At 45.2% G+C, this 15,467-nt stretch overlaps 1 protein-coding gene across 5 annotated transcripts; it reads right to left on the bottom strand.

The window, feature by feature from the left end:
* Positions 1–2,613: 2,613 nt before the first annotated feature.
* LOC109877674 (ETS translocation variant 5) lies at positions 2,614–14,203 on the bottom strand. 5 transcript variants are annotated; one of them, XM_031813632.1, is made up of 12 exons: positions 14,044–14,194; positions 12,381–12,539; positions 12,050–12,188; positions 11,631–11,653; positions 11,542–11,569; positions 8,416–8,536; positions 7,731–8,006; positions 7,191–7,489; positions 6,408–6,536; positions 5,837–6,006; positions 5,059–5,166; positions 2,614–4,787 (listed from the first exon to the last, which is right to left on the bottom strand). In XM_031813632.1, exons 2-12 carry the CDS (start codon positions 12,426–12,428, stop codon positions 4,545–4,547), a joined length of 1,584 nt encoding a protein of 527 aa, XP_031669492.1. In that variant the 5' UTR covers positions 12,429–12,539; positions 14,044–14,194; the 3' UTR covers positions 2,614–4,544. The 5 variants fall into 5 exon arrangements, with proteins under 5 accessions (XP_031669492.1, XP_031669495.1, XP_031669493.1 ...); XM_031813635.1 differs by lacking the exon at positions 11,631–11,653 and having other exon boundaries at positions 5,065–5,166; positions 11,542–11,592; positions 12,050–12,185; positions 14,044–14,203; XM_031813633.1 differs by lacking the exon at positions 11,631–11,653 and having other exon boundaries at positions 11,542–11,592; positions 12,050–12,185; positions 14,044–14,202.
* Positions 14,204–15,467: the final 1,264 nt, after the last annotated feature.

Genomic DNA, 15,467 nt, shown 5'->3' with positions numbered 1-15,467 from the left:
AAATGTCAGTATACTAAAGTTTCAGTAATGTGCAATACAAAAAGCATGCTGTTTTAAAATGAGGAAATTCCATGTACTATGCAACCGCAACCATGTACATCGCTTCATGCTGTGACTAATTCTCCAACTGTCCTTTTCCAAGCAGCTTCATCAGAACTCCTTAAGGACATTTTGTGTTGATACTTTTTGTGGAAGACGAACAACTCAACGGCTAATGCGGTATTGCATGCATAATGTACCAATTTAATTTATTAAAACGAATGAAAATAAAATAATGTGAAACGCGAGATGATTGTGTCAAAGGCAAAGCTAGAAGTAACTTTAAAAGTTTTCTTTTACAAAATAAAGAGTCATTCTACAACAACTGTCTCAGGTAACTTTTTTATCCTGTATTTATATAGGCTTTTATTTTATTTTTTATCAATATTTTATGTAGCAACATGTACCTACCAAATAGAATCTCATTCTGGTTCTGTGGTACCTACAATGAGGAATGCCACACTTAAAAGGCCCCTGTTTATGATAATGTTGTGCAGTACACAAATCAACCACACAGTGGCACTGTCTCGTAACAAGAGAGTATATCAAGTCTCATTTCAGTCTCTTGCCCTGGGATAGCCTGGTGGAAACAGACCGATCGCTGCACTCACCATTCTCATTCACTTCACGTATTATCACTAATTAAAAGATGATTGATATATGAAGTGAAATAGAAAGGTGAACGGCGTGATCAGGGTGGTTCCACCAGGCTAACCCGGTCATAGGCTACCGCTCCAGTAAATCCATGTGTTATCTTCACAGAAGAAAAGGTCTGATCCAGAGCTGATCCAACTCAAGATCCAGTAAATATAGTACAGGACAACATTAGATTTTAATCTGATTTATTTTGGACTGAGCTGTCAATGAAATCCAGAGATCTGAGCTGCCAATGATATCCAGAGATCTGAGCTGTCAATGATATCCAGAGATCTGAGCTGCCAATGATATCCAGAGATCTGAGCTGTCAATGATATGCAGAGATCTGAGCTGTCAATGATATCCAGAGATCTGAGCTGTCAATGATATCCAGAGATCTGAGCTGTCAATGATATCCAGAGATCTGAGCTGTCAATGATATCCAGAGATCTGAGCTGTCAATGATATCCAGAGATCTGAGCTGTCAATGATATCCAGAGATCTGAGCTGTCAATGATATCCAGAGATCTGAGCTGTCAATGATATCCAGAGATCTGAGCTGCCAATGATATCCAGAGATCTGAGCTGTCAATGATATCCAGAGATCTGAGCCGCCAATGATATCCAGAGATCTGAGCCGCCAATGATATCCAGAGATCTGAGCCGCCAATGATATCCAGAGATCTGAGCCGTCAATGATATCCAGAGATCTGAGCTGCCAATGATATCCAGAGATCTGAGCTGTCAATGATATCCAGAGATCTGAGCTGTCAATGATATCCAGAGATCTGAGCTGCCAATGATATCCAGAGATCTGAGCTGCCAATGATATCCAGAGATCTGAGCTGCCAATGATATCCAGAGATCTGAGCTGCCAATGATATCCAGAGATCTGAGCTGCCAATGATATCCAGAGATCTGAGCTGCCAATGATATCCAGAGATCTGAGCTGTCAATGATATCCAGAGATCTGAGCTGTCAATGATATCCAGAGATCTGAGCTGTCAATGATATCCAGAGATCTGAGCTGTCAATGATATCCAGAGATCTGAGCTGTCAATGATATCCAGAGATCTGAGCTGCCAATGATATCCAGAGATCTGAGCTGCCAATGATATCCAGAGATCTGAGCTGCCAATGATATCCAGAGATCTGAGCTGCCAATGATATCCAGAGATCTGAGCTGCCAATGATATCCAGAGATCTGAGCTGTCAATGATATCCAGAGATCTGAGCTGCCAATGATATCCAGAGATCTGAGCTGTCAATGATATCCAGAGATCTGAGCTGTCAATGATATCCAGAGATCTGAGCTGTCAATGAAATCCAGAGATCTGAGCTGCCAATGATATCCAGAGATCTGAGCTGCCAATGATATCCAGAGATCTGAGCTGTTCTTCCTCTTTGAATTTTAACATTCACAGCAACTGGGAAACGTTTATGGCAGCCATAGTTGTCACCTTAGCTTGTTACATAACTTCTGAGTGATAGGAAGCACGAGCACCACCAATCAGCCTACACCACTGTTCACACACCCGTCAGTACTATGACGTTGTTACAACAGTATCACAACTAGCGTGACCATGTCAGCAAATAACGGCTGTCTGAACACACACAAATCCGATTTGATCACTTGTAACTTTCTGTTTGGACAGTCAGTATTCCAAAACAGAATAGAAGAACCAAACTATTCTGACCATTAAAATATGCAGGGTGAACAAGGCTTAAGTACAGGTGTCATTCTAAAGGCCACATCTTATTGCCTGTTCTTCATAGGACTATTGTGATACTGTGTCCTGAAATCAGGAATGTGTCAGATGTTATACATTCATAAGAAGTGGAATTCACTAAAAAAGACCCAACTCAACTTGAACCACAGTAATACATCACTGAAAGCTAGATTGGTTGGTCAGAATAGGAAGAGACTCAATACAACAGTTTGAAGCAGAAAGTATAGTTTATTGTATCCAGTATAGAAAATCAACCAAAAGCAGTGGAAGGCACACATTGTTTTTGTGGGGAAGGGGAGGGGGGGGGGGGTTGTCACTTGTATAAGTGCCAGCAAACTTCAACGTCGTGGACAAGACACCCCGCAACCCACATAGACAGAATCATATCAAAATATACTGTTACACACGTGTAACGCCAACACAGCCCACCACACAGTCAACGGGGAGGTCTTTCTAGGCTCCAACCCACTGCCTTAATACAGTGTCCATATTAGGACAGTCTCAGTCTTTGCAGGACTTGACAGACAACTCCTGCAGAGACTGGGGATGTGTCCTAATATGGACGCCATAACTTCATGACAAGAATTAAAGGATGCAAACCCGTTACCAGGACAAACATTCCAGCGTGTACAATGTCAAAACATATGACTGCAAAAATATATTCATATATACATTTACATTTTAGATGTTTGTTTCATATACTCCCCGATAAACTATACGAAAAGCAGAAAACTGGAATGGTACAGCAATAGGTTGGTACAGCTGTCTGTGAGAAAATGCGAAGAGTAGAGTCCCCCCTGTTTAGCTTACTATTGGCAGTTATAGTTTTTGGAGAAGTCACTGCGTGACAGTTGCAGTACTTTTGTCATCGTCATAGTACATAAACATGTATTTTTCAATACACACTTCTTAATAGGAAGTCAACACTTCAGGAAAAATACTGTTTTGTATGCGTGTCCCTTTTACATGTTACGACAAAATGAGTCAAATGAAAGAGCTAAAAAAAGAAAACGTCTTGGAAAGATACATCTGGTAGGACACGCCAACATCAGGAGTAAAACAGCACCGGGAAGGTTTTACATTTTGGGGTGAGAGAAAAAAAAACAATTCCCCAGAGTCTGAAGAGAATGCTGAGCTAGCGAGTCCGGAGTCCACCTCTCCCATTTCAGATTGGATTTCAGTGTGTTGTTGTTTTTAATGATTGGCCAAAGCAACTTGCTCAGGGGTACTCGTGTCCCAGCTTCTTTATAGTCGTACGATGTATTATGGATTAATAAGAACAGTCGGTTGCCTGTGTGTTTGGCCCATTCATTGCATACAGAGCTACATTACATCACCACCTGCGGTACTAAGGTTCATTGGAGTCGTAGATTCTCTCCAAGGTGAAGCCTCTGTGCGCGTGTCAAGTGTACTACTCTTTTTGTTTGGGATCAAAGCCATAAAACAATTGCTATATCAAAAGGGCAATGTTTTATATCCTTGCCATTATTTGTCATACTCGTACCGAGCAGATTGTGGAAACTACATGGCTATTGGCTATAATCCTGGCACACTCGTGCCCATTACTTGAGTCCCATTATAATCACGTGAACAGTGTCCTCGCTCAACCCCCGTAAGGGAGATCACTCAGTTCAGTTTATGTTGATGAGGACCGCACACCTTTTGCCACAATTCAGTTTGATAACAGAGGGCAAAGAATAAGCAAGATGGCCGTCTCAGGTTTGACTGTTTTTTCCTTGGGACTTGGAGGATAATCTCAAGACTGGCAAGAGGAGCTGAATTTGGGATAGGAGTAGGGGAGGGGGGTTACAGAGCTCCAAATCCGCTCAGCAGTTTGGGCTCTGGGTGTGTAGTTAGAGGACTAGGGTTTGGGCTCTGGGTGTGTAGTTAGGGGACTAGGGTTTGGGCTCTGGGTGTGTAGTTATGGGATGTGGGGTAGGGTAGTGGTGTGTAGTTATGGGATGTGGGGTAGGGTAGTGGTGTGTAGTTATGGGATGTGGGGTAGGGTAGGAGTGTACAGTTAGGGGACAAGGGGTAGGGTAGTGGTGTGTAGCTAGGGTACCAGAGTTTGGGGTAGGGTGGGGGGTGTGGCAGGGTACCAGATGACAGCGGTCTTAATTCTGTCATTGGTCAGAACATTCAAAATGAATAGTTATCGGGGAAGCCCAGTAACGAGACGCACCGCTCCCCTCCGTCGGCCAGGTAGGGGCCACAGCCATCCTCGTAGTGGGCCAGGGGCACGGTGGTGTCGTCCTCCCCCACAGACGGCGGCAGGCAGTCCGGGTCCTGCTTCAGGCTGGGCCTCTGGTTGTCAGGGAAGGCCATGGAGAAGAGCGCCTCGGGGTCACACGTAAACTTGTACACGTACCTCTCTCCAGCCACCTGATCCAACCCGAAGAGGAAGAGGGAGTTAAAACAGTCGTTCAGCGCACAACCGCTTGTAGTTTGAAAATAACGTTCGACTTTATACCCAACCTTCTGAAACTCTCAATGCATCTGACCTGCCTTATATACAATACAACCAATGTACTATTTATTGGTGCAATGTAGCCCTCCATTGTACTGTGATGTTTTCCATCAATTCACAAAGCCTCCATTGAATTTGACCCAAAACAGAAAATTGCAAATGGACTTGAATGAAATTAAAATTTACCTTTACCTTCTGCATGATGCCCTTCTCGTAGTAGTAGCGTAGAGAGCGGCTCAGCTTGTCGTAGTTCATGGCAGGCCGGTTCTTCTGGAGGCCCCAGCGCCGAGCCACCTGCCACAGGAGAGAGAAACGGTTCAAATCAACCTGTTGATACACACACCAAGCTCTTCTGATCAACCTGTAGATACACACACCAAGCTCTTCTGATCAACCTGTAGATGCACACACCAAGCTCTTCTGATCAACCTGTAGATACACACACCAAGCTCTTCTGATCAACCTGTAGATACACACACCAAGCTCTTCTGATCAACCTGTAGATACACACACCAAGCTCTTCTGATCAACCTGTAGATACACACACCAAGCTCTTCTGATCAACCTGTAGATACACACACCAAGCTCTTCTGATCAACCTGTAGATACACACACCAAGCTCTTCTGATCAACCTGTAGATACACACACCAAGCTCTTCTGATCAACCTGTAGATACATACACCAAGCGCTTCTGATCAACCTGTAGATACACACACCAAGCTCTTCTGATCAACCTGTAGATACATACACCAAGCTCTTCTGGGGTTAGTTTCTGGTGTGTCACTTCTAGTGCCGTAGTAATACAGTGTGGTTATTCCTGGAAGCACAGCGTAACAACTATTATCATGACTTGTTGAAACACTCTTCTACTTTAAACTCAGAGACATAATGATGAAAAACTCCAAGAAGCCCTGAAGTCTCTAAACTCACTAGGACCACAGCTCTGCCTGCTGACCAACTGACCTCTTCGGGCTCGATGAGTTTGAACTCCATGCCGCGGCCGGTCCAGGAGATGAAGTGACCATTGGCCGGGTCGTCCAGCAGAGTGACCAGGAACTGCCAGAGCTGCAGAGAACCTCGGCGCTGGTAGGGCGGTCCGTCACGGAACACTCCGGCCTCCTGCTTGATCTTACCTGGATGGACAGAAGGAGAGAGGGAAAGAGGGAGTGAGTGACGTGGTCACAGTCAGGTGAAAGACTCCAGTGATTGGCAGTCTGAGCGTGGGGATACAATAAGAGGCTCTGCTCATGTCACACAGGCTCTCTGTCCAAGGCCCTGTGGGTCTACTCTGGCATCCACACTGCCATGACATAACGAGAAGATGTCAGATACCAGGATTCACTACCTGCTGCCATTTTAACCTAAAGCCCTGTGTCAAACCAGTCAGAGGTTCAAATAGTATCTGTGTCTTTTTAAATACTTTCAGTGTTTGATTCTGGATGGATGGGGTTTGCACTTTTGGGACAATTCCAGGGGTTCCATTGTGCCGGGCAAGCCCTTGTTTTTCATAGCAATTTATGGAAGAATGTCTCACCTTCTAGTCTCTCTGGAACCACACATGTGTCGTCGTTGTACAGATGAGGCTCTCCGTCGTAGATCAACCCATCATTGTTTTGGTAGAAGTTACCGGACTTCCTGAAAGAAGACTGGCAGTTCTGCATTTCTGTAAGACACAAGGGAAAAGAGAAAATAGACATATTTTTCCTTAACATGCTCTTCAAACCAGAAAGATACAAACACTAATAGGTGTTTCTTTGAATAGATTCTTACTACTAACTTAATTTCCCAACCCTATATTTTTAAAGTAGCCATTAGCCTAATGACATAATACCCAGTAGAAGACGGACATACATTCTCACACAAGCCAGCGGTCTCTTAACAATCCCCTGGGGTTTCTTAGCTGGGACTTTATTAAGAGGATTTGACTGTTACATCACTGACAGAAAGTGGCCCAGACATGGAGAGTGAAATGAGGTCATCTTAGCTTAGTAGAGTCTTAGAATGCTACACTGCTACATACCCAACCACTACTGCTAATACTAGTGTCCACATCAGTCTGAAACATGCTTACTGTTTTATCCCCATCGCTGCACTATTAGCCGTGTACAGTAGACTCTCAAAGGAAGCTGGACTACCTCCAAACCCTTAGGGCCTTCCAGTCTGGACTCAGATTAAGCCTAGGCATGGAAGGAGAAACACTTCCTATTGAGATTCTCCCTCCAACATGTTTTTTTTAAACTCCAGGACTGGGTCTAATCTATGAGTGTGAAACTGAGCCTCAAAGACTGTTGCCATCCAGCGATTCCCCAGGGCTCACCTTGGTCAAAGCAGAAATCCCGGGGCTCCTGCTTTATAGAGAGGCCCTGGAACGGGGTGCGGGGAGGGCCCATGGTGGGGACCCCCTGCTCGGTGTAACGGAGGTCCACCAGCTCCTGCTTGAAGCCCTGAGCAGGGAGGAGGACCAAGGGCTCTGACAGGTGCCGCTGGTAGATGGGGCGGCCATCCCGGGACAGGGGGGCCCGGTGGGGGTGATTGGGCTGAGGGGGGTAAGGGGTACAGGCGGCACCGTCAGGCGGAGGGAAAGGCAGACATGGCTCAGAGAGCTGCCGCTGGAACCTGCAGAGAGACAGAGAGAGAGAGAGACAGAGAGAGAGACAGAGAGAGTCAATTAGGGTCTTAAACCAGAGAATCATACAACAATGGGATTTCAACTGTAGCACTGAACATGCATGCTGAGTCCCAGCCTACAGTAGTTCCAATCATGGCTTTACAACCAAGATATACAAGCTATGGGGTCAAACAGTGCATGGTGTCAACACATGGTGCCAACCTGAGCCAACACATGGTGCCAACTCACCTGTGTTCTGAGCTGTAGGAGGCATCGGAGTGATTGACAGGTAGGCGGGGCACAGCGAAAGGCTGGCTTTGGCTCGGGTGTGGCGGGAGTGTCCGGTGGTGGGAGGGGCTGTGCCCGTGAGTTAGACGACTGTGGCCGGGGTGTGTTGCCTGGACAGGGGACGTGATCTGCCTCTGTAGGGGGTGTGTCCCCGGGGTGGGGGCGGGGCTGCAGGGTGAGGCGGGTGTGGAGGGTGGGGTTAAAGTATTGATGCCAAGTGGCTTCCTGTTGTAGGCACTGTGGAGGGAGGAGGGGGATGGAAGGGGTTAACTTGGGCCTGTAGAGCATGGCTGTACACCTGTTGTATTCGGCGCATGTGACAAATAAAATTAGATTTATAATAGCACTAAGGCACCTTGGGGGTTTGTGGTATATGGCCAATATACCACAGCTAAGGGCTGTATCTGGGCACTCGTAAGAACAGCCCTTAGTCGGGGTATATGGGCCATATGACACACCCCCCCAGGCCTTATCAACTTGATGTAGGTATATCTAATTAAGCATTGTCTTAGTAGTGAACTTTATTATGCCTTACCCTCTTTTATGATCTTTTATTGGTTGTAACTGAAAATACATCTTGCTACTGAGAGTACAATTTGTGTGGGGTGTCAAAACCTGGTCCGTCTCAGTGTGTACTGTAACGTACCTGTAGCTGTAAAGGCACTTGTCTGTGTAGAGTCTCTGTTGTTCCTGACTGCAGGGGGACAGATCTCTGGAGGCGCTGGACTCTCGCTTCACTTTATTGGCTGGAGGTCCATGGAACATTACTTTGAAGAAAGGAGAAAACATTTAAAAAACTGAAATATATAATATATGCCAAAGATTCACAAAATAATCACTACGTTTGAATATATTTACTCAGTATTCTTGTTTTGTGTGCTTCACTAAGGAATAACAAGCTAAATAGTTTTCTATCAAAGGATCAAATGTGTCTCCTATGCTGGGATTTGTCTTTAATTCCAACTTCCCAAATGTTTGTTGTTTAGTGAATTGGTGAGGTTGTAAATCTGTCCTTCCATTTGGGAGGGAAAACTATAAACCCAGCACTGAAAGACAAACAGTGTACTTTCACTATTTTTTTTGTATTGTTTCCAAGGCAACAATCAGACCAGTAACAAAGATGCCTTTGTATTAAATTACACAGACCAGAACAGTCTGCTCCGACTTCCACCACCAGTTAGTAACTTAGGCAACCATTGTGTGTCTGTACATACAGTAGGACTTTAACTGGGTGCTGTGTTGGCATCAGAGGCCGGGTCTGTCAGAGGCCGGGTCTGTCAGAGGCCGGGTCTGTCAGAGGCCGGGTCTGTCCAGAGGCCGGGTCTGTGCAGAGGCCGGGTCTGTGCAGAGGCCGGGTCTGTGCAGAGGCCGGGTCTGTCAGAGGCCGGGTCTGTGCAGAGGCCGGGTCTGTGCAGAGGCCGGGTCTGTGCAGAGGCCGGGTCTGTGCAGAGGCCGGGTCTGTGCAGAGGCCGGGTCTGTCCAGAGGCCGGGTCTGTCCAGAGGCCGGGTCTGTGCAGAGGCCGGGTCTGTGCAGAGGCCGGGTCTGTGCAGAGGCCGGGTCTGTCAGAGGCCGGGTCTGTGCAGAGGCCGGGTCTGTGCAGAGGCCGGGTCTGTGCAGAGGCCGGGTCTGTGCAGAGGCCGGGTCTGTGCAGAGGCTGGGTCTGTCAGAGGCTGGGTCTGTCAGAGGCTGGGTCTGTCAGAGGCTGGGTCTGTGCAGAGGCTGGGTCTGTGCAGAGGCTGGGTCTGTGCAGAGGCTGGGTCTGTCAGAGGCTGGGTCTGTGCAGAGGCTGGGTCTGTGCAGAGGCTGGGTCTGTCAGAGGCTGGGTCTGTCAGAGGCTGGGTCTGTCAGAGGCTGGGTCTGTGCAGAGGCTGGGTCTGTGCAGAGGCTGGGTCTGTGCAGAGGCTGGGTCTGTGCAGAGGCTGGGTCTGTCAGAGGCTGGGTCTGTGCAGAGGCTGGGTCTGTGCAGAGGCTGGGTCTGTCAGAGGCTGGGTCTGTGCCTACATCAACTCTCCATTTCCTGTTGTGCCACAGAACGGCCATCATTCAGCTTCCGCAGCCACGGGCCAGCAGTCAAAACACATTCACGTTATGGGGTTAGGCCTCTCAGTGTCCATAGTGACCTCCATTATAAGATTAAGTTTTGAACACCTAGCATCTATGAATGAAACACAGTGCAACTCTCAAGCGCGGCCAGAAGACATTTAAATCTCAGGTTTCAAATCATTTGCCATGGCAAATCTTGCAGCGTTTCTTTAAATCACTAACTGGTAGTTAATAAGAGTGTGTTCTCACTTCTCAGCCAAGTTCATTGCTAAATTAAGGAGTAAGGAGATGATGGCATAATGCCATTTGATCGCTATGGACACTGCCCCTTTGCCCAGCTGCAGAGTCCACGCACACACACACACACACGAGAGAGAGAGGACTGCTGAATGCAGGGTCTGTGAGACCAACTTGCAGCGTGCCAAACTAGGGAGCGTCATGCCAACCCCGTCGCCGCACACACACACTCAGACTCTTCAGCAAACACAACAATCGCCCGGCTGTGCCACGGCACAATTCACTCAGTGTGTATACACTGCATTAAACATGTCACTAGCTGCATCCGCAACAATGAAATACAACGTTACAGGGAAACAAGGCGATACCGGGCCTCTAAAAACACTCTTTCTTCCTCCACAGGATCATTCACATCTTGAAACCCAGGCCTGCAACTACACCAGGCTTACAGCTCCGTCTGGAGCCCACAATCAAAGGCTTCCATTCAAACCTCATGCATATATTATTCTAGACAGAGAAAGGAGAGAGGAGATGAGTATAAAGCAAACAGCATGAGGGTTCTGTGGGCTTGGATTGGAACGTAGCCCATCCTAGCAGCCAAGAGCTGTGGTTAGTAGGTTGGGACTCCATGGAAGGCCATCCCAGGCTGCTATGGTGCACCTGGGTCATGTTAAGTAAGGCCCACCGTAGCAAAACTAATGCAACAGAAAATCTCCCCGTTTCAAACCGTTCTCTCTTTATTTCCTCTGATGTTAATGTGGTAGATTTGGGCAGAGATCAGAGAATAGGATTGTTCTCATCCGGGTTGACGATCAAAGAGGAGAGCTGAGGGATTTCTGGTATAAAACCACAAGATTCTTGATTTTCACCAAGTGAGTAACGTCTTATTCTGGAGGTAGCCCTATTATTCCTGCGCCTTCGTTGGAACACAAATCCCTACAATCCAATAATCAAATCAAATTGTATTTGTCACATGCGCCGAATACAACAGCTGTAGACCTTACAGTGAAATGCTTACTTACAAGTCCTTAACCAACAATGCAGGTTGTTATAAAATACACACTTCTTTTTTTTTTAAGTAACAAAAAGGCAAGGTGTGCATTAAGGACACTGATTGGCAACAGGGCAGAAGTAGGTCCACTGCAGGGTGAGTGGAGGTTGGTTAAATCAGGGCTCAATGACATCAATTGGATTTCTGCTTTCGACGAGGCAAATCTGTCGATAATGTTAGCCCTCAGCCTACACAGGCAACCCGAAAGCCCTAACCACATACCCATAAAAACACACTCACTGTGACGCACTGAGTTAATATGCCAACTGGATAAGACTGGTATTGGAAAACCAGTACATCTCCTTGTTGTGCTTGTATGTTGTGTCAAAGACCATGTCTGGGAATTAAAGGATACATTAGGAAATGCAGGAGCAGACGCTGTTGATTCCCCTCTGTAACACACATACACGTACGGACATATTTCATTGGTTGGTACTTACGGTTATCCGACTGGAAATCTGGGACAAACTGTTCGTCATCAGGCACCTGAGCTGAAAGAGGGGACAGAGAGAGTTAAATGACTAACAAACTGTTCGTCATCAGGCACCTGAGCTGAAAGAGGGGACAGAGAGAGTTAAACGACTAACTTGTGGAAGGCAATGCCACGTGGCTGAGTCACTTTAATATGCTTCATAGAACAAATATAATGCACTTGATACAGTACAGTTAAAAATACAGTAATATTTATGATACAGTAGTTAAAAATACAGTAATATTTATGATACAGTAGTCAAAAATACAGTAAATATTTATGATGCAGGACAGTCAAAAATACAGTAAATATTTATGATACACTTGTCAAAAAGAGGAAGTCGTATAAAGTTCTTATAACAACCTATTTTCCAGTTTTTCCTGATTCAATAGCCTCGCGTAAACCCCTGATGTTACTAAAAACAATGAGTATGATGCAAGATTGAAAACCTTCTTAAATACAAGATCAGAACTCACCTTCTGCAATCCATGTCTCTTGAAGTTGCATGAGGTCCTGAAAGAGATCTTCTGTGTCCTGGGCGAGCTCAGTGTCAACAAACTTTCTCTTCCGGTCGTTAAATGGCGTGTTCGCTGGTTCTTCCACGTGACAATTCTGCTAGTACAATGTTTAAAACACCTACAACATTAGTGATTGCATTGGTGTGAACAAATCCCTAAGCATCCATGTATGCTAAAAAGTCATTGTTATCTTAATCCACTATGAAAAGTTTCAGATTAGTGCTTTGATCAAAATCCTATCTTGAAAAACTATCAGAGAAAACATCCAGAGAGTCATCCAAACACTCACCCTGGAGGGGGCCATGAAAGGGACTTGCTGGTCATAAAATCCATCCATGTTGCCTGAAAATCTTCACGCCCTCGGGACTGAAGTTGGTGTTGGAGGGGTGGAGGGGGAGGAGGGGCTGACGGTAGCAGCAGGAGACGCTCGTTCGTCTGTCTGTTCTTTCTGTGGAGAGCAGAGAAAAGTGTGCCCCCTGGTCAGTAGCTTATACCCAAATCACCTGTCATATAACGTCAACACAGACATAGGACGTTTCCCAAATGGCAACCTAACCTATTCCCTGTATAGTGCACTATATCCTATGGGCCTTGGTCTAAAGTAGTGCACTATGCCCTACGAGTCCTGGTCTAAAGTAGTGCACTATGCCCTATGGGTCCTGGTCTAAAGTAGTGCACTATGCCCTATGGGTCCTGGTCTAAAGTAGTGCACTATGCCCTATGGGTCCTGGTCTAAAGTAGTGCACTATGTCCTATGGGTCCTGGTCTAAAGTAGTGCACTATGTCCTATGGGTCCTGGTCTAAAGTAGTGTACTATGTCCTATGGGCCCCGGTCTAAAGTAGTGCACTATGGGTCCTGATTTAAAGTAGTGCCCTATTCCCTATGGGTCCTGGTTTAAAGTAGTGCACTATGGGTCCTGGTCTAAAGTAGTGCACTATGGGTCCTGGTCTAAAGTAGTGCCCTATGTTTCCTGGTCTAAAGTAGTCACTAGGGCATAGTGCCAGCCGGCCTTCAGGATAAGACAGTTGTTCCTTTCCTCTGTCTTGGGTGTTTGTTTTGTGTTGTTTGTTTGCGTAATCCTCCCTGCATCGTAGTGCTGGCGGGCTGTACACTATGCCAGTGAGCATGTTCTCAATACGCTGGGGACTAAGTTCTTACATAAGCAAGGCAGCAAGGCACAGTAAGCTATTTGGAGATGAGACTGTTGACATTACAATAAGTAGAAGGACTAGGAGGGAGCTGTTTTGAATAAGTGTTCAAAAATAGGATGCAAATCAGGGTATTGAGTTAAGTAGTCCTTGATATCTAAACATTGGATAAACTATCTTCATAATGGAACATATAACACGTATACATGCAAGAATCTGAATAAAACATTTAGAGATCAAATTTCAGCATTATTTGACAAGTATTGGATAAAGTTATTTATTCAGGGCAGCAGAGGGTTAATCTCAGCAAAGAAAATCTGAGCCAGTTCAAGAAGTAGCTAAACTCCCCCCCCCCAGACCCTCCTCCCTCTACCGTTTCCTATTCCCCCTCTCATGGCCTCAGCTTGTTTTTCTCAATGAAGTGAAATTTGATCCCTGAGCTAAGGGGGGGTTCGAACCTTCCATTCATAAATGTTAGAACCGTCTATGAAGATGCTGCATGCGCCGTAGCAAGTCAAAATACTGCAACATAAACATTCTCACGTCAAAGTACTGTAAAAACATTTGACTACAAATAAGAAAATGGTTCCCAAATTAAGATACATATAAAATGGCGTTCACATTTCTACCCCCCCCCCCCCCCCCCTCACCAGACAGCTAGAAAATGCTTGGCAGAGAGCTCGCATTCTACGGATACTAGTCGGTCAAAGTAAATGCATTATTACAGGCGCTAGAAATAAACTAACGCAAACACCTTATACGCATCTTTTTTGTTGCGGTTGATAGTTTGATGTTAAACTCACATTTGCGAAGATTTAATTCCTTTGCAATGTTGAAAATAAGTTCTGTTTCACTCCACGCTGTTGCAAACGTTCTTTCAGGGTTGTCGTCTATGCTCTTCTCACACAAAGCTTGACTGTGGATTTCTGAATGGAATCGTCTGGTTTTCCCTGAAGCCAAAATAGAGGACTCCATAATACACGCCAATTGGTTATTACACAATGCCATTCAAGTGACTGGCCAATTGACGTTCAGAGAGCTCTTTGGACCCCAGTGACCAATGGTAAGCGAGATTGTCTTGTTTTTATGAATGACTGCTTTTCATTCACGTCTGACGGCCAGACACCGGGTGGAAACGAAAAATGTACAGTAGAAACAGATACTGACATCTTGATAACTCGAGTACATTCATACAACAACCAGATACAATGTTTTGCTACAAAGTTGTTACATAGTTATTATAGCATCATGCTACATTGCTATTACAAAATCTTGCTACATATTTTCCATTTTCAGTTTAGAAAAGCTGCCTTGTGTAGGAAAACAGCAGGATATGCAGTTTCCATTTTCACATGTTTTTTAGTTTTTTCTTCTGGCATTGATTAACTGCTTGGAGTTGGGTAAGTTGTTGTGATATTCTCAGGACAGAGCTGGCTGTAGGGAGTCTGGACACAAGTCATCACACAAACACACACGCATGTACTGTATGTATGCACACACAGACAGACACACATGCACGCTACATGCACGCAAGCTCACACACACGCACGCATACACGCCACACACACACTATTCTGCCCAGGCTTGAACTGCAGTCAGATAAGAAAGGGCTAAAATTGTTACAGTCGATTAAATGCCAAACATGATCTGACTTGCAGGGTAATTATAGCTCCCATTATGACCTCATACTACCTTGTTATGGTGATACAGAGGAATGCTCCATTGTCTGCACAGACTCTATCGTATTAAACAGATGGAACTATGGTATTACAGAGATATACTCTGAGTATACCAAACATTAGGAAACACCTTCCTTTAAAATATAGTTTTACCCCTTTTTCTCCCCAATTTCATGGTTTCCAATTGTTTAGTAGCTACTATCTTGTCTCATCGCTACAACTCCCGTACGGGCTCGGGAGAGACCTAATATTGAGTTGAACACAGGAGAAACTTCTGAGCGTGAAAAACCCAGTAGTGTTGCAGTTCTTGGCACAAACAGATGAACCCGGCTCCTACAGTGCATTCGGAAAGTATTAAGACCCCTTGACTTTTTCCAAATTTTGTTACGTTACAGCCTTATTCTAAAATGGATTAAATCATTTTAGATCACTAGTGGACATTTTTACACATAATAATTCTAATACTCCATAATGACAAAGTGAATTTTAGAATTTTTTACTAATTTATAAAAAAAATGCTAAACTGAAATACCTTATTTAAATAATCA

This window comes from Oncorhynchus kisutch, unplaced genomic scaffold, assembly GCF_002021735.2.
Source record: "Oncorhynchus kisutch isolate 150728-3 unplaced genomic scaffold, Okis_V2 Okis05a-Okis16b_hom, whole genome shotgun sequence".
NCBI classification, from domain to species: Eukaryota; Metazoa; Chordata; class Actinopteri; order Salmoniformes; family Salmonidae; genus Oncorhynchus; species Oncorhynchus kisutch.
The sequence above is the reverse complement of the archived record's forward strand: the minus strand, read 5'-3'. Positions and strand labels throughout refer to the sequence as shown.